We start from the raw sequence: 10,309 nt of genomic DNA, 5'->3' as shown, positions 1-10,309 counted from the left end.
TTTAAGTATAGCTAGTGGCCGGTGTGCAGCCGAAGAGAATTTCGCGGAAGAAACCGTTCACCATGAATTTATCTCAAGTAGTCTGCCCACAGGGTCTTTTGCAGAAGAAGATGAAGAAAAACAAGATGAAAAAATTGAAGAATCTAACGCAAATGAACAAGTTAGTTTTATTAATTTTGTTAGTTTCAGTGCTAGTATTTGTTTTTCGTGAATTAACGTTTCACATCTGGCTGAATATATGGATATATTGCTCATATACATATACATACTACTCATAAAAGTTAATTTTATTGCTGACAGATAAACTCTACGAGTAAATTTAAAGTGCCAAGCTTACCAAGCTGGTTTGAGTAAATTAAGCATAATCCCAAGTATTTTTGCTAGAAAGTAGACGCCGGTCTGAGTCCACGGTCCCACTGTCAAGAAGACTGTGGCATAGTTGGTTTGACCTTCTTTACGTCCCGGATAATTCTCACAAAAATAAAATCATTCTGCAGGATGCCACTTGGGATTAGCTCCCGTGATTGATTATTTTGCTTCGAGAAGAGCAATATCGATGTTTGAACACTATAATTCCCAGTGTTAATTCGAATGTATGTCTAACCCCTAAAGCTGCTAGACCGTTTAAATCACCCTACGACATTATCGGAAAGCACCCGAACAATCAAAAAGTGAATAGCTATAGCCTGTCTTGCCAACTAGCTAATAGAGATTTTAAGATTGAATATGTTATGACAACTGCCCAGTTTATTTTTACCTATTGTCTTATCGACCGTGTTAGGGTTGATAGTTACTACTATTATACCGGTAGGCCACGATGCCACCAGTGTTATAGTGGTAAGCTACAACGCCACCAGTATTGGCGTGGTAATGTACGAGTGTCACCACTTATTGGAGGGGAAAGCCCCGGCCCCAAATTATAATGTGATGCCCGCGTCTACCACACCGGTTCTGCAAATATCGGGTTTGGTACTACCCTATTTACAGTACACCCTGTCCCAGGGTATGATTACGGGATCGAGTGGTCAAATGGCCACTTTCTAAAGCTAAGTGTACCCGCCCTGGGTTACCACTGAAAATCTCCAACTCTCTCCTTGGAGTAACAAACCCCCCTGTCAATATAATAATGACGGTATCTCGTAACTTTATTCCTACCCTGCCTGGGTTCCGGGAAAAATAGTACACAGTTTGTACAAAATACCTTACTTGTATTCTTCCAAACGGTCAAATATAACAACCAAAAATATGCTTCCCCGAACGGGGTCTAAATGCAGACTAACTCAAAAATAATGTTCTTTACAGCAACTCTTCATAGGGGTGGACCTTCGCTTGGCCCAGCCAATCCTCTCAATCCCCATTCAAAACCCATTCTACCTCCTTAGCTTTATCTTTCAATGACTCAAACCAGGAAGTCCAAAATAGAATTTAGTTCAAAGCTTACTTATTGCAAAACAACTGTAGCTTAGCAACGAGGCTTTAAATTGTCATTATACTATAGGCAAATCTAAGCAAATGTAATTACGGAATGAAAAAAGGTCATTTATCTGAAAAGAAAAGAAACAGGGGTGGAACCCCAACAGACCGTATACAATACTATGGTATAATTGCGTAAAAATGGTAATTTTGCAATGAAACATGGTAGAATCTACATAATTACTGTATCAACGTAACCTTTTTTAGGCCAATTTGCTTTTTGTACATTTAATGGAAAGGTTTTAAGTTGCAAAATTGTAAGCTCAGCAAATTTAATGTTCGTTAGAGAGGGAATTGTTCAAATGTGTGAATAGGTTTATCTTCCAATCAATTTCCCTCAATACAGCTTGGACTGGACAAACCTCTTATGTACTTTCAATTAAAAATTGACGGTTGATTACATCCATGTTTCAAAACAATATAATGTACAACCTCTTTGTATAATTGAATCTCTTTGTTCATCCCACGGGGAAAACTATAACTTATTGGTCTTACAAAACTTCATTTAAATTCTTGTTTCTTATCCCATTTCGTTTACAAATGATGGAGATATAAAAACTGATTTTTCCAATATTTTAGGAAGTAAAAAAGACTGGATATACTTGGCGAATTAATTTGTCCAAAACGGAGAAGTATTGGAATAGTTGGTTTCATGGACTTTCTAATATGTTCCTTAGCATTCCTGCAGCGAAAATTCTTCTGTTGGCTGGTATAGATCGCCTTGACAAAGATTTAACAGTAGGACAAATGCAAGGTAATTCAGCCTCTATTAATTTATACTTTTAGGCCTTTATTTTGTTTTGTTCCACTGAAATTTGACAAAAAGGATATATTAGCCTTTCTGCTAGTAACCTCGATTAAGGCTTCCACTCATCTGGGTTTCTCCCACCTATATAACTAAGTTTTGTTTGTTTTCATTTTCCTTCCATTTATTTTTTCTTTCTTTTTTTGCTGTGATGTTAGGTATTTATGCTGTTTTAATTTACTATCGTTGTAAAGCATACAAAAGCTACTTTTTTTTTCCCTTTTTATATTTTATTGTCGAAGTTTGAGAAAGATTTTCATTAACCTTGACATTAGAATTCGACTAAAGCTTTTTAATTGTTGTTATCATTACAACAGGCCATGGTCATATTCTTGGTTGAGATCTCTATTTTATAAAAACAAAAATACGTTTTGTTTTCTGGTCTTTAAAAAGTTAGCATAAATTCATGAGATACTTTAACTTTTGTCCAAATAAGGATCCAGGTTTACTATTTATTTAATCTGTTGTATCCTAAGGCCTGTTTTCAGTAAGATTTTGCCCTAGGTCGCGATGAATAGTTGAAAAATATGAATTTTTTCAATGGAAATGAATTTCGGATTTGTTTTGTACTTTTTTATAAGTCAGTTTTAGTAAAAATTTGTGTGGCTCCAAAGAAGTATTAAGAAGGTTGTAAGCATCTTACTAGCTTTTGCTCTCGAAAATTGATTTACGAATTGGAAATAAGTTATAGACTAAAAAATATAAATTAGCGAGTCATAAATGAAGTTCTATATCACTTACGATAGACAGTGAGCAACTACTTGGGTCAGATGACCAGTATAAACAAAAAGATTGTTATTAACACAACATACAAATTGGTTGTGTCAGACGGTTTAAACCTGCAACGGTAAAATGATCGGGAACATCTTTGCTAATATTAAAAAAAAGTAAAACGGTCCTTTTAGGTAAAAATAGGATTGAAATGAAAAATTTCACCGTCTGGTGGCTATGTTTAAAAAAATACCTCGTGTTACCCAAAAATAAATAATTAAAATGGTGATCACTCGTGGTGGTCAATTAGTTTTACATTTTATTTACTAAAAGTTCATACTATTTTTTTTTTTTTTTAAGTTTGATATAATATTATTTAAAACATTTACAGGCAAGTTTCAAATGCATGTGCTCCCTCTGTGTGGACACGCTGTACATGAGGACGTACCTGACAGGGTAGCAGAAGTTGTGGCTACTTTCCTAGTCCGAAACAGGTTTGCAGAGGCTAAAGAAAATTTCCACAGGTAAAACATCATTATTTCTTAGAGGTAATATAAAAGAAGCATAAAATTGATAGCTACGAGACACAAATTATTGATTAAGTACACTGATGTTGCACATACTAAAAAGATGCAAAAAGACCCCCTCCCTCTCTAAGAGATGTCTTAGTGACCCTCCAGCTTCCATAGAAAATGTTGCCTCCTTGTCGTAGCATAATATTTGCAAATATGAATCTATAATGAGTCGTCGATAGTTAGGCTGAAGATAAGGCATCCACTCTTACTGACAAGAGTGCATGGCCAAACGCCTAAAACCATGTAGTCATCAAAATGAGCATTGGTTTTGCATAAAGCCTTCACTCAGTTAGGGGTCTCGAGGGTTTCTTGCTATCTGGTTTTTAGTCAGCTTAAACGCTTTGTATATACTTGAGAAAGAGTTATTTGTCCCTGCACTGGTGGGATTGTTTGCTTTTCTTAACGCGCTAACGTTTTCGGAGATTTAAAAAACATCATAATTCTTGGAACCTTACGGCGTTTAAAGACTACTACTGTATCTGCATTTTGGCTGACGAATTTTGAAGTTTTGGACTGGGCTTATTAGTAGTTTGGGAACTCATCTTTCAGGGCTAGGAAATATGAAACTGGGTAATCTAGGTAATCTATGGGTATCTGTTCAGGGGCTCTAGGCGTTTACCCCCCTGCGATTACCCCACCCCGATAAATACTCTCCCGCGGAAAATACCCCCCCTCCCCTGAAAACACCCCCTCCTCTCGTGGAAATTAAGGCTTTCCAAATTTGACAATTTTATTTGATTTTTTTTCCGTAGGGGGAACGAATTTTGGTACTAAAATTCGAGAACCCACAGTTTTTTCGTTACTTTAGAAATCAATTTAGGCTATAGATTTGCATATTTGGGGGGGGGGGGGGTAAAGTATAGCGGGTCTGCATTCAAAATGCGTTTGGTACAATTATTCTGCATATTAGATAGATAGATAGAGAAGTGTATTTTAAATACAAACTATACGACCATGAACATAGTAAAGTAACATAAATGAAAGGTACAAATGACATAAACTTTGATCAGCGATCATCACAAAACACTTAAATGAAACACTACATTAGCCTAATAATAGTACTTAATATTTGGAAAATCGGTCATTGACAAAAAAAGCACTTAACACTTGGGAAAAACACTCCAAGACTCCCCCCCTCCTATGTGCAAATATATAGCCCAAATTGTATATTCCCCATCTATTCTGTTACTTGTCCTTGTCTTGTCTCATGCTAAGATGAAACAAACTAACGAAGAAACCGTTTTGTTCTCGAGTTTTACACAGCGTAAACTTGAGTGAGGGGGGGGGGGTAAACGCCGACCACCCTATTCAGGTACTAAAGATGAAGCAAATGGACTGGGAGCAGGACTCATGATGAATAAGGAAGCCTCTAAGTCTTAGGTTGGGAAGTGCTAATGATAGCCTTCTAACTGCGCGTGTCCTTATAAAAATGACTAACGGAGACAATACTGGTTCGAAAGAATTTTTTCACACACAGCTACAGTACCAAATAGACAACATCCCTGGTAAAAATATAGTACTTTATTAGGGGACTTTAATGCCCTGGTTGGCTAATGGGGATTTTGTGTAGGAAAAGAAAAGAGGAATGTAGTTAGACGTTTACAATTTTGCAGGCATGATCATCTAGTTTTAAGCAATACCGTACTTCGTCATAAAATGACCCATAAGCTAAAATGATTTTCAGATGATAATAAGACGCCTAGTTCTGTTAATTATTTTAATGTAAATCAAAGACTGGCAAGACTGAGGTTAGGACACTTGGGTCAGGGTGTATAGTAGTGCTGCAATTAATGTCAAAAGGGAAGACTTCAATGTAGTAGTGTCCAGAGTCGATTTGAAGCTGAATTTTAGGAAAGCAACCTTATCATTAGTTATTTATTACTTTGAAAGATTAGAATTTGCGAGGAGTGTTCAAAAAATAGCTGGATATGAAACTGGAGATTTTAGGATTTACCGATTTTGAAAGATGAGTCCATCAAATTTTGTTTAGATTAATAATAGAGTAGTATCTGGATTGTCAGATGCCTTTAGTCCTGAGTTTTATAGACTACGATAAGGCATTTGATTAAGCAAGTGGGAAAGCCTTAGTCATATCCTTGTATATTTACCATCCAGGATTTTTTTTTGGGGTGGGGGTCAAAATAGGTTGATCCGATAAACTTGCGTTAGGAGCAAGTTTAATGCAAACTTGCGTTAATTAAGTAAATTACACTACTTTAGACTACGTTAGGGGGCGCGCTCCCCTCGTCCCCCCTGGATCCGCCACTGATTTTACCAAATCAGTACGTTAAAGTGACTGTTATTGTGAACATAGTTAATGCAAATGCATTAGAAAAATGCAACCTGATCAAACAGTTCGTGGTAACGAACTGTAAGTAAGGAGCGACCCGGCTCAATGGTAACCGAAACTCTAGAAAACGGTATTTTGATACAAATAGATACATCAAAAGAATCAGATTTTAATGCTGATTTCAAATATATAAGTTTCATCAAGTTTAATTTTACCCATCAAAATATAGGCGCCTGAGAAAATTTGGCTGATTTTCGAAAAAAGGAGGAAAGACCCGCTAAAAATTATAGAACCTTAATGAAAATCACACCATCATATTCAGCGTATCAGAGAACCCTACTGTAGAGGTTTCAAGCTCCTATCTACAAAAACGTGGAATTTTATATTTTTTGTCAGAAGAAAGATCACGGGTGCGTGTTTATTTGTTTGTTTGTTTTTTTGTTTTTTTTTTCCCAGGGGTGATCGTATCGACCCAGTGGTCCCAAAATATCGTGGGAGGGTTCATTGGAATGGAAATTAAAAGTTCTAGTGCCCTTTTTAAGTGACCAAAAAAAATGGAGGGCAACTAGGCCCCCTCCCACGCTAATTTTTTTCCCAAAGTCACCTGATCGAAATTTTGAGATAGCCATTTTGTTCAGCATGTTCGAAAATATAATAAGTATGTCTTTTAGGATGACTTAATCCCCATAAATTCCCGGGGGAAGGGCTGAAACTTATGAATTTTACCCAATGTTAACATATAGTATTGGTTATTGGTAAGTATCCCGAGGTTTGCTGGGGATTTTTTGCGGGGTAGGGGGGGAGAGGGGGGGGGGGGGGGTTATGAGGGAGGATCTTTCCATGAAGGATGTTTTCATGGGGGAAGGGACATTGCTATAAAGGGGACGCCGGACTTCCCAGCATTATTTAAAAAAAGATCAGAAATTTAATATAAAAAAACAAGTATTTCAACTGCAATAGCAGCAACATCGAAACTTCAAACGAACAGAAAATACTACATATATTATTGGGTTTACCCCGTAGTCAATACCTCGCTCTTTAAGCCAAAGATTTATTAGTACTTTCATAAGAGCTATTTATTCTAATTAACGGCCTTTGTGATTAAGCGGTCATTTTTAAAGAATTGGAACAAAATTCGAACTTTCGCTTAAAGAGCAAGGTATTAACTAGGGGGCGAACCCCCTAATAAACTTATTAAAAATATATGAATATAGAAGTTCGTTACGTAAGTTAATTCGTAAGTTACGTATATTTATTACTAATAAAAACGTTCGTTAATAAAATTAAACAAGTTTCGAGAAAGCCATTTAAATAAATAAAAGTAAATTAATATTAAAATTTTGTTTTAATTATTCATGTACGGTGAGCCAAGATAAAAACCTGCATTTATTCAAAAACTTTCAAAAATTAAATAAAAAAAACAAGTTTTTTAAACTGAAAGTAAGGAGCGACATTAAAACTTAAAACGACCAGAAATTATTCCGTATATGAAAGGGACTGTCCCCTCCTCAACGCCTCGCTCTTTACTCTAAAGTTTGACTCTGTCTCACAACTTTATTTTTTAAAACAATAAAAAACTTTAGCATAAAGAGCGAGGCGTTGAGGAGGGGACAGTCTCTTTCATATACGTATATTTATTACTAATAAAAACGTTCGTAAATAAAATTAAACAAGTTTCGAGAAAGCCATTTAACTAAATAAATGTAAATTAATATTATTATTTTTTTTTATTATTAATGTACGGTGAGCCAAAATCAAAACCTGCATTTATTCAAAAACGTTCAAAAATTAAATAAAAATAAAAAGTTTTTTAAACTGAAAGTAAGGAGCCACATTAAAACTTAAAACGAACATAAATTATTCCGTATATGAAAGGGACTGTCCTCTCCTCAACGACTCGCTCTTTACGCTAAAGTTTGACTCTTTCTCACAACTTTATTTTTTAAAACAATAAAAAACTTCAGCGTAAAGAGCGAGGCGTTGAGGAGAGGACAGTCCCTTTCATATACGGAATAATTTCTGTTCGTTTTAAGTTTTAATGTCGCTCCTTACTTTCAGTTTAAAAAACTTGTTTTTTTTATTTAATCTGTCCTAAAAATCACCTGGTCTGTCATAACTTTGGCCTTATTGCCTCCTTTCAGTCTTGTCTTAGGTGTAGCAGGTTCCTTTTTACTCTTTAATCATAAACATTCAGTGTTCAGTCTTAATAAGGGAAATGGTTAGAATTGTTAATCAACTAAACTAATTTGTAAAGGTAAAACAAGGATTACATGTAAGATGAGTGTCAAATAGGCTCAAAATTACAAGAAAAATAATAAATGTATATATATATATATATATATATATATATATATATATATATATATATATATATATATATATATATATATATATATACAATATGATTATTTATATATCAGCATTTTAATTATTTATTTGCAAAGAGACCCCCTGCCCCTCTAAGAGATGTCTTAGTGACCCTCCAGCTTCCATAGAAAATGTTGCTTCCTTATCGTACCATAATATTTGCAAACATGAATATATAATGAGTCGTCGATAGTGTTATTTACTGTTATTTCAATTAGCCCTAAGAGTAAAATGTTATTGTGAAAACAAACTTATGGAAATTTTGAAAAATAGCCTGAAACATTTAGAAAATTGTGTCGGATCGAAACGAAAAGTATACTATTACTAAAAGTATACTAATCGTCATTGTAGGAAAGTATATGCAGGACACAATTCTTGTGTATCAGACTTTGTCTCAGTTGTGTTAATTTAGTTATTTCTCTTACATTTCTTGTATCTTTCAATGTTCTATTTCAATTATTTCTTTTCCTTGCAATTGTAGGCAGTAAAAATCGGCAGCGTTTACTGCTTTGATTTACGACAGAACCATAAGCCCATGCATACTCTTTGAGATAACTACGAGATATAATCGTTTAAGCAATGCTTATTTACATTCTTAATTACATTTGCTTAATTAATTTTGTATGTTTTCTTTTTCACTGTATTTTTTTTATGCTTTTTATATTGTGTTCTTTTCTTTTTTTTTGATTTAGAATAATAAAAACGACAATGATCACTTGTTTCAATTTAGTTATTTCTCTTATATTTCCAATATCTTTCAATGTTCTATTTCATTTCTTTCTTTTCCTTGCATTTTTTTTTGCTTCAATAACCATTGGCAAGATTATTATCTGAGCCATTCAGAGGTCAGCCCGTTTTGTTAAACACTAATTTTGGAACTGTAAATGTTTGATTCTTTTTATCAAGTTTTTTTCTCCTTCTTTCGAGATTTCTAGTTGGATTTCAGATGTTTATTGTCATTTACTTTACAGTTTCAGATGAATTTACACTATTTGTATTAAACCATATCATAGTGGCCTTTTTTTCGGTGGAGCGCCACTTTCGAGTCGGCTGTAAAAGATATGCTTTTGTATGTCTCTTTTAGCCTTTTTTTCTATTAATAAAAGTTGAGTATAACAGAATTGATGAATACATATAACAAATCATTACCTGTCTGTAGAAGTTGGAACCTTAAATCCTGACGTTTTCAAAACTGTGAATACTTTTTTTTCTTAGAAAACAGTCAAGTTTTCATTAATTTTTCAATAGTTTCTGCATAATTATATTTGTTTATTTCTGCACTGTTTTTTTTCTGCACTAATTTGATTTTTTTTTTCAGTTGTTGAATAGCACTATTGTAAGAAAACTTTTTTTCAGGCCGTTCCCTTGCTGTTGACTGATATTTTGGCATTCCCTAAAAACTTGTCAATGTGTTCAACCACCGCGAATGATTATCTTTACTTTGTAACTGTACCTATTGATGAACCAAAACTGCAGATGAAAAAAATTCAGTGCTAGCCTGTCATATTTCCTGGAAGATTACTAGTTGGTAACAGCTCAGTTATGGTTTGGAATACAATATTCAATTGTACATAAGCCGTGATCAATTGTGTGGATTTTAAAATAATTTTTTATCTATGTAGTGATACATAAAATAAACGGTTACTGATTTTATATTTCTTACCTTCACAATTTGATTTATTGACAAACTTAAATTCTTTTTTTCAATCCACAACTCGTCAGCCAGTTTTATCTGATTTAAATGTTCGATAAATTCTACCTATATATATGCTAGTATTTGTCAGAAATTGCTCTTAGTAAATATAATTAGGGAAAATCTCTTAGGTATATTCTTTTTAACATAAAAATAATCCTTGTCCTGTTAGTTTTGGGATATAACTGGGTTGTCAAGAGACGAGACAAATTATAGACAAAAATTAGTAATAAGCGGTCGCAGTTTCAAGTTCGCCAAAAACAAAATATAGAAATATCGTAAAAATCTGGATATTTTTGGCGTTGTGGGCATGAGTATCCTTCGCTCCCACATGCCTGAGCGAAGTTGTTGGGGTAAAAAGCTTTCCCGTGAGGAATAAAAAAAGTTCTCATTTG

The 10,309-nt window shown here is 34.3% G+C and overlaps 1 protein-coding gene across 1 annotated transcript in view; it reads left to right on the top strand.

Moving 5' to 3' along the window:
- Positions 1-9,869, top strand: part of LOC148952301 (protein phosphatase methylesterase 1) — a 68,433-nt gene extending 58,564 nt beyond the window's left edge. The window contains exons 6-9 of the mRNA XM_089088918.1: positions 7-160; positions 2,053-2,227; positions 3,381-3,513; positions 9,578-9,869. Coding sequence (XP_088945044.1) covers positions 7-160; positions 2,053-2,227; positions 3,381-3,513; positions 9,578-9,596 — 481 coding nt within the window. The 3' untranslated portion in view covers positions 9,597-9,869. The remainder of the gene's footprint in view (positions 1-6; positions 161-2,052; positions 2,228-3,380; positions 3,514-9,577) is intronic.
- Positions 9,870-10,309: the final 440 nt, after the last annotated feature.

Source organism: Artemia sp. Qi Xiang Cuo, chromosome 5 (assembly GCF_049724085.1).
Source record: "Artemia sp. Qi Xiang Cuo chromosome 5, ASM4972408v1, whole genome shotgun sequence".
In the NCBI taxonomy this organism is placed as follows: domain Eukaryota; kingdom Metazoa; phylum Arthropoda; class Branchiopoda; order Anostraca; family Artemiidae; genus Artemia; species Artemia sp. Qi Xiang Cuo.
Note: the sequence above shows the minus strand (reverse complement) of the source record. Positions and strands in the feature narration are given on the sequence as shown.